This window comes from Cyprinodon variegatus, unplaced genomic scaffold, assembly GCF_000732505.1.
Source record: "Cyprinodon variegatus isolate N-32 unplaced genomic scaffold, C_variegatus-1.0 Scaffold96, whole genome shotgun sequence".
Lineage (NCBI taxonomy): Eukaryota > Metazoa > Chordata > Actinopteri > Cyprinodontiformes > Cyprinodontidae > Cyprinodon > Cyprinodon variegatus.
In genome coordinates this window covers 1,028,929-1,046,891 of record NW_015150549.1, presented here as the reverse complement: position 1 = coordinate 1,046,891, position 17,963 = coordinate 1,028,929, and the positions used below count along the sequence as shown (strand labels likewise).

At 35.6% G+C, this 17,963-nt stretch overlaps 1 protein-coding gene across 1 annotated transcript; it reads right to left on the bottom strand.

The window, feature by feature from the left end:
• Positions 1 to 2,940: 2,940 nt before the first annotated feature.
• fam83f (family with sequence similarity 83 member F) lies at positions 2,941 to 17,313 on the bottom strand. Its single transcript, XM_015374018.1, has 5 exons — positions 16,696 to 17,313; positions 7,690 to 7,857; positions 6,629 to 6,750; positions 3,853 to 4,538; positions 2,941 to 3,073 (listed from the first exon to the last, which is right to left on the bottom strand). The coding sequence occupies exons 1-5, from the start codon at positions 17,176 to 17,178 to the stop codon at positions 3,000 to 3,002; spliced, it is 1,533 nt and encodes a 510-aa protein (XP_015229504.1). The 5' UTR covers positions 17,179 to 17,313; the 3' UTR covers positions 2,941 to 2,999.
• Positions 17,314 to 17,963: the final 650 nt, after the last annotated feature.

The window sequence follows — 17,963 nt, the reverse complement described above, 5'->3', positions numbered from 1 at the left end:
TTTAATTTGACAGAGTACAAACATGTGCTGTGAGCATAAGTTACTTACTGTAAGTCTAAGTTTAGAGTGTGTTAAACATCTCTCATGTTAACAGAATGCATTGAAAGCTGGAAGATAAGTAAATACTTACAGTAAGACATATTTCCTTTTTTTTCAATGAAATAATGGTATTTCTGAAAGATTTGATAACTTTATTCAGTTAAGTATGACTTCTGCAAATCTGTTTCTCAAGCTGCTTTAAGAAACTGAAAATCTACTCGAATATCTTCTGGCTTTAGAGTTTTTTCAGCTTAGGAAAAGATGCATGCAGTGGTGCATGATAAACATGTGTGTGGCACAGGAAATAACATATTCTTAAGCCTGCTGGTGTGTCAGATCATGTAGCCAGTGCATTATTGTGAGAACATCTCTTCCTGCTGCACCTCAAACTTCCTGTTTCAGTATTTCACCACAACCTGCCCCCACCCTCCAACTCGACAGTTCCCATCAGAGCAGTGGTTCCCGTTTGAGACATTAGCATTAGGTAAAAGCCCAGCGCCATGTAGTGGTCAGTTTGTACGCTGCACGCTGATGAATCAACACAACAGATCAGGTTGCTATATTTTTAATCAGGTTTCTCTTATGCCACATAGAAAGGGTGATATATTTTTCCTATGAACAGCAATGCATCATCTAAGGTGAAATGCCATCAATACCCAAATATTACTCGAGAATCACAGAGAAATTAAAACATAAAAAAAAAAAAATTTATGTAAAAAAGGTAGGATGATGGCAAAGTTTCATTAAAGCTGAAAACTAAATCATTTGGATCAAAATCTTTATAAAAATCCTTACAAGATAAAAAACAATAAAAAGGTAATACAGTGTTGCTTTAAAAAAAATATTTCTAGATTTACGTCTTATGGCTGATATTATCTATTGCTTTATTCAAAGTGTAAGTAGGAAAGTTAGAAAGCTAAAGTAAAACTGGAAGAACACAGTCCTTTGTGGCACTATTGTAGAAGAGTTCTGTCACTCAAATGAACCTGATGACAAGTAATTCTATTATAAGCTTCACTATACCTCATGTGCAAACCATGACATTTATCGGATTCACATGACAGGTACAGACTTCTTCACATGAAAGTCACTTTTTGATATTGAACAATTAACATTACACAGAGAAATTGCATTACCTGAAAAATAAGCTGCACATATCACTGAAAACAAGACAGGACAGGAGAATTAGTAATGGTTTCTGATCTGGGCTCTTAAAGATCGATCTTCACTCACTGTAGATGGTGCTGAAAATTGAATTAAAAAAATTATATAATTATATATATATATATATAGAGAGAGAGAGAGAGAGAGAGAGAGAGAGAGAGAGAGAGAGAGAGAGAGATCAGACACAAACATGAAGAATGCAGAAGTGTTATAAATGCTAAGCATTTAGAAGGTAGAATTCGTTTTTGATTACGTTTGTTTATTAAAAGGAAGGTAAAATGTAAATTTATTCATTAAAGAAAACGGGCTTTTAAAGGACCATACAAAACTTGTACAGTCTGGTTCTTCTATTTTTATACTGGTCACATTTCAGCTGTGGAATGGCGTCCATTCTTTAACCAGTTTATTTGCAAGGCAGATAATGTGTTGTGCAAGCCACTATAGAAATAAACAGCATGCCATAGCTTATCCTAGAGGTGTTCAGTGAGGCTGAGGTTAAAAGCATGAATACCTTTTGTGCTTTTAACTTCCAAGTTCTGAATGAAGTCTTTGATGAACCAAAACCTGTGGACTTGACATCTTGAAGAATCGAGTTTGGTCTATAAGATTGCGGGTATGGTATTGGCACTGGTTGCAAAGTCTCATCTTGATATCTTTCCCTGTCAAGACCGTCTTCAATGATGACAGACTTGGTAGAGTTCTATAGTAGGACACATTGCCTCAACTAAAAGCTGCTGGAAACCTGCATCCATTTACTGTATTGCCAAGATTGTTACCATAACACTAACAAGTGACCAAGCATGCTTTTACCAAGTTAACTACAGTTCCAAGATATATTATTGTTTCAGTATGTTCTTTTCAATATTTCCTAAGAAAACCAGTAATCAGCTGATCTAACCATTAGAAGGAAAAGCTAACAATCATAAAAACAATCCAAAACCATTTATACTGTTGCCATTTTCTTAAAGTCGTCGTCTATAGTTACCAAAGTAAGGCAATGTATATGTGCATTAGTGTGATGCAGTTATTTTCCAGGAAGTAATATATTTTTGGTAAAAAAAAAAAAACATGTAATGAATATATATATTTGAAAATAAATGTTCCTATTAATGCTATGTTAGCAATACGAGTAATGAATGAACTTCATTGCAAACTTAGACCAAGCCCAAAAATATCTTTAGACAGTATGCATTTTAATAGTAAGAATCTCTATGGCTCAGTAGGTTTCAAAATGCAGCATTTTAAAATACAACCATAAGACAATTGCTTGCAACTCATCAAAAGACAAAAAGTATATCCTCCAGAACAATATAACCATGATTTTATAACAGGTTATAAAAAGAGCAACTGTTAGTTATTTACTCTGTAGTCGATCCCTCGGATGAACAGATGCAACACACAAAAATAATCCCTGATTGTCTTTAAACATTCAACATTCTAATCCCAAATCCCTTTTAAGATGGCTCAGAGGCAACACAATACAGTCATGGAAATCACCCTTGTTTTCTTCTTCTTTTTTTTTTTTTAAGGTAATACACTCTTAGAACAGAATAATTAATAACTCTTTCCTCGACTGTATACGTAAAAAAAACAGATTCTAACAGATCAGCGTAAACCACCTAGTTACACATTATACGAGACATAAAACTGCCATATGTAAATCAATACCTGAAGGACTGTACATTAATCTGGTCTTGCTTTACGGTGCAGGTAATTGCAGTGTGTCAGTTCAGTCATTTTATAATCTGTTACTGAACACTGAAGTGTACATTAGCAGAAACAGCAGCGTGTTCAGTTTAGGATGTTTTACATCCTGACGGTCCTTTACGACGACTCTTTACACTCTTCCCACTTTTTCCACTCTTTAGACCTGTGGAGAGATGAAAAAAAAATTATTATAAAAAGAAAAGTTTCATAAATCACTGAGAATTATTTTCACACAAACAAGGCAAGTAATGAATTTCCCTAAATAAACTTTGCTAGAATCTTATAATCTTTTTTAATTTTTCCTTTTGCACTAATTGGTTAATTGTAAAGTTGCTGGTCGTTGTGCTTTTCACCATCTCCTACCTTTGCTGTTTTGGTTCTTATACGCCAGACATTTTTGTGTCAACACAGCATTTAATGCAAATGTTTAATTAATACTTGCCAGGAGAATGTTATAATATATTTGTTTTCTAACCAAAGATTTGTCTATATTTTACAGGGTTTAGGTCATGATAGATACTAGCAATAAAGGGTCTGACTGCATTATATCTCAGACCTAGCAGACTCAGTCTAGGAAAGGAACAGAACCAAATTAGTTGATCCAGAGTGCCACTCATTTTATTTAGGTTAAAATGCATAACTGCATTCAATCATTTCTGAGAAACTTTTATGACCATTTGTCTCCAGATTATATGACAGTACTGTAGTCATAAATACAGTACTAAACCATTAAACAAATTGTTTAAGGGACATACAGAAATGAAACATTTGAGTATGAATAGATTAAATGCAAATGTGTACTATAGGTGTAAAATGAAGGTAAGAATGGAATCAGTTCCTTCATGTTTTATTTTAAATAGAAGTTGAATTGTATAGTCTCATCTATTCACAATGGGTTTTTGTAAAGGGACATTGGTAGATACTAATCAGTTTGTTACTTACTCTCTCTGTCATGTGCAGTGTTGACAGTTTGCTGAGATGATGCTTTCTGGTCCAGTTTAGAAAGCTTCTTACTCCCTTTAGTTGGAGTTACTGGGGCCCCCTCAAAACTGTTTTCTATTTCATCATTTGGGTGATTTTCTGCTAGAAGGGGACTGATGATCTCTTTAGCAGACAATTTTTTCTTAGACTTAAAACTGAACCATTTCTTCTTTACTTTGGCTGGTTCCTCGGCGCTCTCAGTTGGGGCCTCTGAGAGCATTCGGTCTATCTTAACACTGCTGGCTAATCGGGGCCTTCCCTCCTCCTCAGGTATATCTGCAATATCCCCCTTGGGTAGAAGGTCTTGCAGTGATCTTGCAGGACGTGGAGGACCTCCGAACAACAGAGAGTATTTGGGGTTGTAGTATTTGTGGGCAGGAACCTGGATCTCTGGATTCTGAGAATCTCCTAGGCTCACTTGGAAACGGGATGTGGTTGCTGGTAACGGAGGACGTTTGGGCTCCGATTTGGAGCGAATCGTGGCGGCCACTTTGGAAGCTGGAGGACTTACATGAAACTCCTTGTAGAGGTCCACTTTGTCAGATATGGCGTATAACTCACGAAAATCTCTGTCGAAGAAGTCAACCACCTGCCCTGTCATCACAGTGATCATATTTCTGTCCATACGAGATGCAGACCAAGAGAAACTGAAACAGACCAAAGAGAAAATTAACTGATTTTAATGACGTCCATCAGCTTTTTCTCCATTATGTTTACAGTGACAATGTGCCAATTTCATAAAAAAAAGAATACAACAAATAAATAAAATGAAATATGTTAAACAAGAATTTGAATTGAATATTCCTCTCTTTATCACTTTATTTTTCAAAGGTTAGATTTTTGGATGCAAATCCAAAAGAAAAGGAAAAAAAAACATTATCTTTAGAATATTTCTCATGATAACAGCATTGCCCTATTTTCTGTTCCCGTTTTGAAATATTTAACAATATACGCCATGTTAACGCTTACAACCTTTCCGCTAGCAGATGGAAATGTCTTTATGGGCATCATGAGAAAGATATTTTCCAGGAATAATGTTATTAGCTAAACCGTACATCAGCCTGGTGCAAAACCTACAGAACTCTGTTGAAAGAAATTTATCAAAAATAGAAGCAGTTATTTTAACCCTTGATTAAAAAACCCTATATGAAACCCACTGACATTTGTAATTATCCCCTATGGACTGATAATAAAAAATTCAAGACAGTCTATACCATAGAAATTAAGAACTTAATGTAAACTAAAATGTGAAAATATTAAACAGAAAACATTTTCTTCAGAAGAATGCAAGAAAATTATTCTATCCTAATTGAAAATATACAAATAAAGGAACCATTAAAGAGAGAAATAGTCATTGTAGATCTATCTTCCTTTTCATCCAAGTCTTTATCCAAAAATATGAAGGAAAATAACACAACATTTATTCTGAATATACTAAAGGCCTTCCTTTTACAGAAATCAACTACAGCACTTTTACACCTTTTGGGGCCTGAAAGGAAAGAGAATTTTGAAATTTAACCAAAAACAAAGAGGTATGGATCTGTCAGTCCTGTTTTATGCTTCCTTCACTGGCTATGATGAATTTTCTGTGAAATTTAAAGTTTTATTGGTTGCTTTCAAGTGTATTGGTCAATCTGATTTAATTGAGCTTATGAGGCCCAACACCTGAGATCAGCCTACCAGCTCCTGTTAGCTGTCTATCAAGTCCTCACAGTCCTTAGATCAGTTTAGGGTACCTCTTTCCCCTGAACAAAGCTCTTGTCAGATAATGTAATCAGATGATGAAGTGCGCGCTATTGTTATATCTTCCAGACCAGAAGCAGGCTGCTTTGGCTAACACCATGTTCCTTTATTTGAGACGTCTTTTGAAATCGAAAAGTTTTTCAGGCTGTGTTGTTGTGCTGAAATCCAATTGCCCATTAAAGGGACTGAAAAAAAAAACAATGTCCTCTATTTTAAAATAGTTTGTCCATTTTGGAGACTCACAGAACAACATCAACCGGTGAGATTTGATTTAATATTCCTAATCTGAGCAGAGATTCTTTAAACCACAGTTTAAGATTCATTGATCACATTAGTAAAAAAAAAAGAAAAGAAAAAAGATCGACACTCCTTAATTTTGCCCAAAAAAAAAAAAAAAATCAAGATTTTTTTAAATGCAGTTAACAAATAAAAATTCTGTCTTTATTTGGGAAATGAAAGCCTACTCATTTCTACTTTTCCCAAAAACATAGCTTTTAAATAGACATAAACTCATGACACCAGTTTTATGTTTTGTCTCATTTTAAAAAATGGATTTATCACAACACCTAAAATAGCCTACTGAATAATTCTCCTTTTAAATATGCTTAAACTAAATCAAATGAATCAAAACGAATGTCTGCCACCACAGTAACATATAGACATTTACATAATGGGATGTTTAGATTATTAACGGAAACGGTAACCCATTGCAAATGAAGAAGGAATATTACAAAATGATCAGTAAACCACTCAATACCTCCTTCTCCCCACTGCCTATTGGACTTAAGTGTTATCAGATTAAATGGTAACATCAACTGGTGGCAACTTAATAGTCCATATTTTACAAGATCAATTTTATTATAAGAAGCTTAGGAAAGGGAAAAATGTCTACTGATCACTTCTAGTTTAACAGATATTTCGATGAAGTTCAAATAAATCTGAAAAAGATTGACTTTCTTTAGCATGAACTTCTTATTTAAACATACAATCTTACCTGAAAGAGCCAAAAGCAACTTTGTCTCCATCAACCAGCATGTATTTACTACAAAGCGAACCAGGGAGTTTGCCAAAAGACAAACTGAAACCAACACCTTGAAGCATTCGTACTCGAATATACTGCAACAACACAGAATAAAAAAATGTGTTATACGCGAGGTAAGAAAACAGTCGATACAATCTAAGCATGTTTGTCTGAATAAGTAAATGTTAATGAAAGAGAAATATCAATTGAAAGTTATATCTTTGCTTGGTTTTGTAACTCATGTGCAGTATAACATTTAATTGATGATCTTGTTCTTCTCATTGGCGAAAAACCTTGAGGTGCATTAGCGCCACCAACTGGTATGAAGTTTAAGTGCTTCATCAAGGGTTAAAGAACACAAGGTTTTGTTAATTCATGATACTTACTTGTAAATATGCAATTTGTACATGTAGTTTTGCAAAGTTTTTACATTGTAACTTTTATTCATAATTTATAAAATTGTATTTTCAAGGATAAAATGGCAAAAATGTTTAATGATCTCTTTAAGACATCTATTGTCACATATACATGAGAGTGGCAACAGGGAACAAACATAATTGTTAAGTTTAGTTATGTTTATTTACTCACGTTTAAAAATTCCGACACAAATGCACATATTTTTATTGACAGTTACCTTACACCATAGTTCTAAGATTGCAGTCAATAATCAGATCTTTCAGAAATAGTCACACATTAAAATCATATCATGCGGTTTGCAGATTTGGCTCATTAGTTACTACAACATACAGCATCATTCATGATAAGATGGCAACATAACAGTAACTTAAAAAAATACCTGCATGGTATAAAAATGCTTTTTTGTTTATATTTTTCAATTTTATTTGTTTCATTTCTACTATTTTCTTTCAAACTCTCACATTTAAACCTAGACCCCTAGATCTCTGTAAACTGGACCTACATCCTAAATGCATAGCAGTATGGTAAAAAAAAAGAACTGTGTTCTCCTATAAAAAACAATTACACCCTTTTCTTTATCACCTTAAAATGATGTTCACATTAAAGTGCAGACTTACTCGAAGTTGTTGTGCACCAATCTGAAGTCTAGAACACACGTCCAGAAAGTGAGCAACAGCTTGCTCATCCAACACAATGTAAACAGGCACAGACCGACGGGAAGCTGCATCCATCAGGTCCTGCAGGATGTGAATATCTGTAAGCATGTCCATCACTATGGCAATGACCTGCAGAATAAAAATAAAAGTCAGAGGGTCTCTGAATTTTCACTGCAACATTTTCTAGAAGCTTACAGTGAAATTAGATAGTGTGACAAACAAGTGTCTGTTAAAAAAAAAACAGCCCTGCAATAGAAGATCTCAACAAGCTATCAAACACACTGTCAAAAGAGAAGTAATATGAAGCGGAAAACCCTGGAACTTAACTTCTGCTCACTTCTTTAGCCGACATCTAGAACTCCACCTTATGTTGGGATAGAGAGAGAAAAAGATCTACACGGTGGGAAAAGGGAGGAGGATTTACTGTGATAATGTTTGTTAAACAAAACTCCCTAAAACCCACTGCGGCTAAGGCCTACCATGATAAGACTAAAAAAAACTGAAACAGAGGTTTAAACTGTTAGCAGAAAAGTAAACACACACAGATAAAGCTTTGAAACATAATCATGGTTTTAATTCTTAAATCTGTGTTGTTTCAACATGCTGAGAGTAAATAGATCAGTTTCTTTTAGTGGGTTAATTAGACTGAAGTTCTACTGACTGACACTGAAGTATGTTTTTTTTTTTTTGGGAACTTAAATTTTTGTAACTAACTATGTGGGATGCCTTTTTTTGTATAAATATCATTTCCCACAAAATCTTAAAGAAGAAAACAAGTACCAATTCAATAGTTTTTCTCGTTTTATTTTTAACTGAAATAGTCCTGTGTTTGACTCCTGGAGTCTGCATGGTGTTTACATGTTCTCCTTGCATATGTGTGGCTTATTCCTCTTTCTTGTATCTTTTATTTGCCCTTAGAAGTGAGTTTGTAGATGCATGGTTGTTGGTCCTCTAGCTAGACATGTTTTATTTTTTTAAGCCAATATAGACAATGAAATATTGCCTTTGCCATGGTAAAGCATTCATTTGTCAACATTGACCAACTTCCTTTCACCCTTTAACACTATTTCTGGCAGTTAGAGGCCACTAGAGGTGGCCACCTCTAAAAAAAAAAAAAAAAAACATTAATTAATTAAAACACATTTTCAAAATTTAAACTTGAGTTGTACGGGACAGTTGTTATTGTCGCTACCCAATCTGTACCATCAGCTCATTTGCGGATGCACAACCAGATATACATCCCGGTTGCCCTTGATTTTAATTTGTGAAAAAAGACATAAATTACGTTTTTTCCAACCTTAAAAATAGGAAACGTACTAAACTATAATGCAGTAAAGGTTAATAATGCATTTCCTGAGAAAATAAATTCCTAAATCCTTTCTGTTTTATCAGTTGTCGTTGCTGATCTTTACCGGAAATGCGATGCTATGCTGCTCCTGGGAGCTAACTTTTTCAGCTTTGTATTTAAACATAAATCTATATTTTTTTAGTTCTATTTTTACTTCATTTCAACTTTGAGCAGAAACAATCTTGCTTTGCCTCACGTAACCGCTCACCAGTAGGAGAAAAAAATTATTTTGGTTGATATAGGCCCTTTAAAGTCTTTATTAACCAAAATAGTTTAAGCTTGATCTTTGATCTCATCACTCCACAGCCATGCTGCTGGAATTTTTTTACTGCTTTAAACATTTATTCTCTCTGTCAGGAAGTGGAAAGAAGAACTCTGACCCTGGCCAACAGAAGCTGTCAGCAGCAGGAGCAGGCAGCAGCAGTAGTGCATAAACTTCAAAGTGCATTGGATGTTCTGCAGCTTAAACAGTGTCCAAATCGTTAGGTTATGTCTGATACATTATAATGAGTGTGAAAGAGATGAAGAGCAGGAAAGCAGCATAGCTCCACCTGACTGCCTAAAATAAACTGCAGTGCCGCCTCATAAATTGATTAAAACCTTTTTACATCAGGTTTTGACATGATCCAAACAGGAAATGCTTTTCTTTTGAAACATCTCAAGTAACAACGTGTCAATAGTAAGTTGTTTTTGTTTTATTTCTAAAGGACTCCATGTCATTTACTGTGGAGGTTAGTTTTAGATACACTCAGGATGTCGTTGTTTTAATTTCACATAAACAGGTTTGTTTTAGTCAATTTTAAACCAAAATTCTGCAGATGTTGGAAATGTAAACTAACCCTTACACACTGCCAGAACAGCAATCTGCAGCTCTCTCACTGTACTTTAAAAAAAAATCTGAGAATTAATGAACTCACAAACTCCATTTACCTCCCTTTACTGACATTTACTTCCAATAAACACTGCAGAGAACCCACTCTGTTCATAAAATTGCCCTATCAACTAATCATTAGCATACACAACAGCCACTCAATTATGTACACTGACCAGCTCATTTCATGCATCATAACATAAAATAAACAATGTTCCATGGACTCAAGTCCCAAACAGAGAGTTCAGTTCATGTCTTGAGCTTAGATATTAAACCAGTCCAAGGGACGTTTGAACTTTGTTGTTTCTGCTACATCTATAGGATATAAAGTAAAATTGTAAAAGTAATGCTTTACCTGAATTTCTGGAATAATTAATGTGCTTTGCACTTTTAACATTCACAAATGTTTATGAAAACCTGGTTTGAATGAAATGTTTTAAAACATCTTAACTATGACACACTAATGTGACAAAACTATACAGCTCCATTATGTAACAATAGCAAAAGGAAATTGTTTTGAAAAGGTAAACTTATGTCTAAATGGAATCACTTCTGTATGAAATATTTGTGTGCAATGCATGAAATATAGGACTTATTTTTCTTTAAAAATTCTTGAAACCATTCTTTCCAATACAGTACTTGCAAAATAGGTGCATTTTAGGATTCTCTTGTCTCAAGAAAATTCCCCAATCTCATACAGAATCAGTCAGATTTCTCTGAACTAACTTATAGCTCATTCAAAAGTTGCAGCTACACTGATCACATAATTATTTAGACACATATGTTTACCAACAATATAGGTTTTCTGTTTTCTTTTCTTGTCTTCTATTAGTTTTTAAGTTTTCCTATGTCCTAATTAAAAAGGCAAAACATTGTGATGCCTTCGAAATAAAAAGCAGTCTGGCGCCACCCCATCTAACCACTGAAACCTATGAATTGCCTGATCTGTGTGACAAAGGGTGAGTGAAACTTTTCCAAAGGATTCCCTGCTATTTGGTACAATCACGAGACGTAACCCGAGAACACTAAATGTCAAGCAAAAACCAAGCCCTTTAAAGAAAACTACAAATCAAATAGAGCTTTGAAACATGTTCCAACATGCCCATTGCAAGCATGCAAAAAAGTGGGATGTGTGTATTGTTTTGACTTCTTAAGAAAAGTCAGGGAAAAGATTTAGCTGAATTCCAATGAATGTTTCTCTCTTTAGGTGACAAAGCTTACTTTTTCCGCTCAAAAGAAAATGCTGAGCAGGCTCCTTAGTGTAATTACTGAAGCAGCAAGTTAGGGCATGCAGACAGCTGATTTTATCATATTCAACCAAAGTTAAACCTATCTAATAATATAAACAAATAATAATTTTAATAGTTTATGCTTTTCCTGTAATTCAACATATTCTGCGAATGTGTGCTGCTGATTAAGTTCCACTTTCTGTTTAATGCTTCTAGAAAACACTTTGTGATGTTACTGAAATCGAGAATACCTAATCCTTCTATTGTTAAAAAAATAACAAAAAATAAGGGAATAGCATACAGCTCGGAATCAAAAACAATTAGATTAAAAGGTAATACCTTGAAGAAAGAAACATTTGTAGGCAAGGGAAAATCAACATCTCTATATATAGCAAGGGTTGTCTAACTACTTAGATATTTTGACTTGTTACCAGGAAGTTACTGAAGGAATGTCAGCAAGCAAGTAACAATGAAAACACTTAGGAAAAAAAGCAAAATGTGCAACATGAAGAGTGTTGAAAAATAAATCAAGATAGGCTGAAGGATAGTCTGTACATCAATACAAAGTCCATTATCACTTGTGTCCAATAAAATCTTAGCAATTACTTTCTTATCTAAGGTTATAACTTGAAGACATGCAAATGTGTGAAGAAAAAAAAATCAGAACTTGATGATCTTATTGCAAATCGCTGTTTGTATAAATATAAAACCTGGTTGTCTAAAAGCTTAGTTCATTCAATTTGGAACAAGGAAGTTAGAAAACAAGTCATTAAAGGAACGTAAGCAAGCAAGTAAAAACCACAAAGACGATTAAAGGGAAAGCAACCTGTCAAAGACAATGACATAAAACAAAGGGCAGGGCAGGACAAAAATGATGGGGGAATTCAGGAGTGTTCAAGAACAAAAGGAAAAAACTAATTCGAAGGAAAGAAGGGTAATCCGAAACATCAACGTCAATATTATTGTGTCCATTTAGAACAGAATTTAGACCAAGTGAGAAAATTCTACCAATTAACAAAGCTTAACAGAAATGATGCACCATCTAAGCAGCTCCTTCTCCTGCTGTCTTGATGTTTTACCCATGTCTAAAATAATAGATTTTCCTCAATGAATAAATGCCTTCCTTTTGTCAGGTGTTTTTTTCCCAGGACCTATACACAGCAGTTATCAAACAGCTTATGGAAAATAACAATTTAGACTTACACAACTCATTGAAATTTCATTTTGCACAGCTTTCAGACAGGAAATAAGCAGCAGCTTAGCGGTGGAATGAGCATTTCCATTTCATAAAGTGCAGCAGTGAGATTTAGAAAAGCTGCTACAGTAGAACTGCAGGTCCATCTCAAACATCTTGTTCATCAGTAACATAATTACAAAAATAAAAATAAAAAAGAAGCTTTGTTTCAACAGTTAAATATCTTAACAGTGACCAGCATCTTTGATGTCTTCCAGTCAGGTTTCCATGCTCACCACTGTACAGAGATTGCCCTCATCAGACATAACAACAGTAAGAAATGTGACCTGTGACCACAGTGCCGGTATTACTGGATCTCAGTCAAACTTTCAACACTGGTCATCAAGGGACATCACTGAAGCAAAGAGCTTAACTGGGTCAGTCCTTCCAGTATAGCACTATACTGCTTTGATATTCATTTCAAGTTAATGCTTGTATTAATCTGGAACTCTACATTTAAGATGCCAAAAATCCTATGCAGCTTTTCCAAAGGTTGAAAATTGGGTCCCTTCCTATTCAATAACTACATCCTCCCCAAAATGGTGTCAGTATTCTGCCAAAAGTCCACACACCCAATAAATATTCCTAATAGCAGCTTACTTCATACAGACTCTCATAAACTACTCCTCACACATGTTACATGTGCAAATAAAGTCTCAATGGCCCCAATATATCTCCTCCTCTGCACGCGTTTGGTTTTAAATCCCTGCATGTGCAGCCTCCCTACTTCTAGTGTGTGGACCTGTTTCTGTGCACTCATGTTAGTTTTTGTCACTTTGAAGGAGTTACCCAGAGAAAAAAAGGAACCCCTCTGGGACTGGCTACCTTTCAGGCAATCCTGCATTTTGAGTTGTGAGGCATCGCCAAGGTAACCAGCGTAAACTGTCTTCCCGTTTCCAGCTAATCTTTGAGATAGCAGAAACTATCAGAATATTTGACCTGGATTTTTTTCTATAGAGCTTGTATAACCCTGTACAAAGGACACCCTGCAGCCAGTCAGAATCCAGTATTCATCCAGACATTGTTATATCTAATGATGCCTTTGCTTATCTTCCAATTATGGAAGAGAAGTGTATAGCCTGAAGTTGCTTTGCTAGTAAGAAGAAGAGTACAGCCTCAAGAGGTGGGATTTCCTGAAAAGAGGCCAATTACAGATGGGTTGCTTTATCCGGTGGGAAACGCCTTCAAGGTGAAAGTAGTGAACACGAGCGCACAGAATTAGTTCCACACGTGAGGACCAGGGAGGCTTCACACGTATCGAAATCAAACCACGCATGCGCAGAGAAGGAACAAGAGCTCCAGTGTGATATATTGGAGCCCCGTAGTACTCCATTTCTACATGTAACATATTAAACATATTTATGAGCATCTGTATGAAGTAAAGCTGCTCATAGGAGTATTTATTGTGTGTGGACTTCAGGTAGAAAACTGATGCCATAGCCCCTACCGTAGATCTGATTGTAACAAACAATATCATAAGCAACAGAGATACAAGAATATGCACATATCTACTTCAATGTCACGAGATTATTATAAACCACCTAAAATTTGGGTTTATTCGTATAAAATTATTATTATTATTATTGCAAAATTATTTTTGGTCCAAAGGATTAGTGATCACGAGTTAGACAGCTTTAGTTTCTACTGCTATAAACTACAGATCCGGCTAAAATTATATGGCTACAATGATGGTTTTAAACCCCAACCAAAGGTACATAAAGATACAGTAGTAGCCATTCAAAATCCCCCCACTTTCCTTGATGGGTGATTGGCTGGTCCTCTAAGATTAATTTTTTTAAACATCAATCTTTGTACTAAAATATTCTTTATGTTATATTTGTGGACATTAATATCTAAAGAGAAACACCTTCTTCTGGTCAGACCCAGTAATTCCGTGAAAGGGTGGAGTCAGAGTAAAAAAATATGCACGTCAAGGAGAAGGAGGGGGTCACTCCAGTAGCTGGAATTGCTGCCATTCAGCTTGCATTTCACTGGGAAGGGCCATTTTGAATGGCTGCTACTGTAATTGTGGCCTTCTTTTACCTAAAGAACATTTCCAGGATTAAAAGAATAATGTTCCAAGAAGATGTTAAAACTGTAACAGGGTCTTCACAGATCTGCCAAAAAAGAAACTACTACAGATGATCCAAAGCTACAGAACACCGTTGCTGTGTCCTCATTATTTAAAAAAAGAAAGGGGTAGAGCAAAACAACAGAGTTCTAAGGTCCTTACAATGTCTCCCTGTATAAGGGGACTTGCTGGGGACTCGCTTAATAGCTTACCTCAAAAAATACATTTAAGATTTGTTGTCCTCCAGACTATCTTCTAATTTAAGCCTGCTTTACAGCCCTAGAACCAAACCTAGAGACAAGCGTTCAGTTTTTGTGCAGTACTGATCTGGATGAACTTTCCAGAAAGATGCAAAAAAGCTAAAACCAAACCATGTGATCGTTTGAATAAATGTCAAGAACTCATTTGCTTAACATTCTCTTTGAATGTTCAATTTAAATGTATAACTGAAACATCATTGTAAGTCAAGCCTACTGTATCTATACATGCCGTCATTATGCTATTTTTTCCTGCGTCTTTTTTTCTTATATTTCCACCATGTAAAGCACTTTGAAATTTCATATGACTCTCATCTGTTATAGAAAGGAACATGTCTTTCCTTGAAAAGGTTGAGATAAGCTTAGTAATAAAATAATAAATCCAAAACAATATCAAGAGGGTTTTATACATGCTCCTGTACTTTTGACCCACTTTTAAATAGGTAAGCTGAGCCAAAGTGATTTGTCATGAGCAAGAGGAACAGATGACTAAGCTTCGGCCCAGCGCTGAATGAGTAAACATTGCAGCCTCATTCAAGTCCAATGTTACAAGTTACCATGGAATAATCACAAACCAACCCCTCAATTAATGTTTATACTTACTGGACAGGACTCCAACTCATGAATGTAAGCCATTTGCAAAGGAAATTTACCATGCATGTTGTAATGAAAGTACATTTTCCATCTGACATTTCTGTTACCACTATAACTCTAAAATAATGGATTTTCTGATTTAAAGTTGGATTTTTTTTTTTAGCATTCACTCAGCATTCTCTTTGGATTTTATTTTTAAAATCAGGATAAGAGAAAGTGACAGGAGTACTATATTAATACATATCTTGATAAAAAAAAAAAACTATTTCAAAGTAATCGGGGCGGAGCTAGATGGGGTTCCTGGGGTGGCCATGGCCACCCTTAGCCAATCATTGGCCACCCCTGTGGCCACCCCTACCTTTTTTTCCCCCATCTAATACAGATGATGACAGCAGTAATACTCTCTAATGGAATATTCAAAACATTTTTTTGTGTGTGTTGAATTACACACATCAATATACTAACATCAAAGATGATAAATACAGAATTCATCTTCTTTTCAGAACTAGATTTAGTGTTATATGGGGTAAAGAGAAAAATATGTGTCTCTGCAAGTCATCTTGGAGTCTTTAGTGAAATCAAAGATAAATTATTTTAATACAAACTTAGCAAAAAAATCAATTAATGTAGATATTAGTGCTTGTAAATATTAACTTTATGTAGAATGTTCATTGAAACAAGTAGGTCAGTAAAGACGATGGAAAAGATTTACGCCCCAGAACTCAAAACTGAGTTTTATTCAATATACCTTTCATCTAGAAATTACGAATGTTTATATATATGAATCTATTTGGTAGCAAAGGCTGTAGAAAAGTATAGTTAGTCTTTATTTAGAAAATATGGATGTTTTGCTCATTCATGTTGGAACAGTGTAGATTGACCCTAAGGTTCTGGTGCCTATCCGTATTCGGCCACCCCTCATTATACATTGGTTATTGTCTGGCCCCCTTATAAATAATTTCTGGAAACCAATCATTATGCATGTTTAGATCCACGTCCTATCGCCCCCTATTTGTTTAAAAGTAGCTGCTGGAATACCGGTATCTCTTAAACATAGAAGAAATACACTGAATTTTGGGATATTGTGATTTTGTGGCAGTGAAAAGATTCCTAGAAATGGTGCAGGATTTATTATATAAAAATCTATGGCACCAAAACTACTATTGGCCCAGTTGGTCCACATGTGAATTAAATCATTGGACATCTGTTTGGAATAAATGTGTTTTGAGATTTTCCTGGATAAGCATGGTCAAACTTACCACTAATTTTATCATCATGTAAAGCAACTTATCTGCTTGGCACAGATTAAGTATAGTAATGTGACCAATCCCTTTTTTTACTTTAAGCCTCTGACTCTCCTCACCTTGCTGGCCTCCTGTATGAGTCTTCTAACCACCTCCTTGATGTGAGGCCCGTTGTCTTTGGGCGGGTGTGTGTGAACGGCCACCCGGGTCACCCCTTTGAACAGCCCCCCGCTGGGCCAGCCGATGTCCAGCGACGGAACCTCAGTGTCCGACATCTGCGGCCAATAAGTGGAATGAACCCCAGAGTCCGCGTCGGTTCCACCAGAGGCTCCCTGCTCCGACCTGGAGGCAGCCGTCTTGCTGTTGCTGCTGTCAGAGTCATACTGTTTGAAAGTGCTTTGCAGAACTTTGACTTCCCTCGCAGACAAAAAGTCTTTGGCTTTGTCTTCCTTAAGACGCGTCTTAAAAGCCCCGTCCCCGTTCTTCAGCAGTTCCTCTATGGCACAACGCTGCTCCTCGCTGTAGTAAAACTCCGGTTTGTTCTCCGGTACTTTGGCTCCGATGTGCCCGTCCTCCATGACCATAAGCTGGGATTCAGCCATGGCTGCGGTAGACCACACACACCCCTAAGGAAAAAAATAAATAAAAATAATAATAATAAAACAAAGAAAAGAGAAGAAAATCCTCCCCAACAATTCCCAGACTGCGTCCTCGGTATGACTAGCCTACCTGTGCGAGCACACAGGTAAAAATTAAGCTGGGAAAGTTTTCTTACCTGACCGGGAGCGTCAGCATGATGCCTTCACGTGCTGTTGGAAAAACGTAAACTGAATATATAAAATCTAATCACATGCTTTGAAAAAAAATGATATAGTGTTTATATTTAGTTTAATTATCTTTGTTTGAAATGATTTAATCACAAATATGTTATTTTTCATAATTATTTCACTGATAGGCCTCAATACATGATTTTTTTAAGGCTTACCCCTTTTTTGTCTTATTTCAGCATTTCATTGGTTAAACTAGCAAAGGATATCCATATATATGTTTTAACAGTAAAGAAACGCTTGATTTTATCAAAGAAAAAGTTGTATGAAGTCATACCGTGATCTCACGGATGGAAAATCCTTCTAATAATTACAGAGTCCGATGATACTGAATTGTACATACAGCAATGCAAGCAGGAAAATATTATTCACCCTCCACAAGTTTCACATGTGCTCCTGGACTGTTAAAGTTGGTAATATGTGTATTATAATGGCCTACAAAAGGGCTTGTGAATGTTACGAAAGCAATATTGATTGTTGTATAAAAACACATTTAGTATTTGAGGAAAATATGAACATTTACCACTTGGTAGTTCACAACTTAGCTCACATTAGGTCTA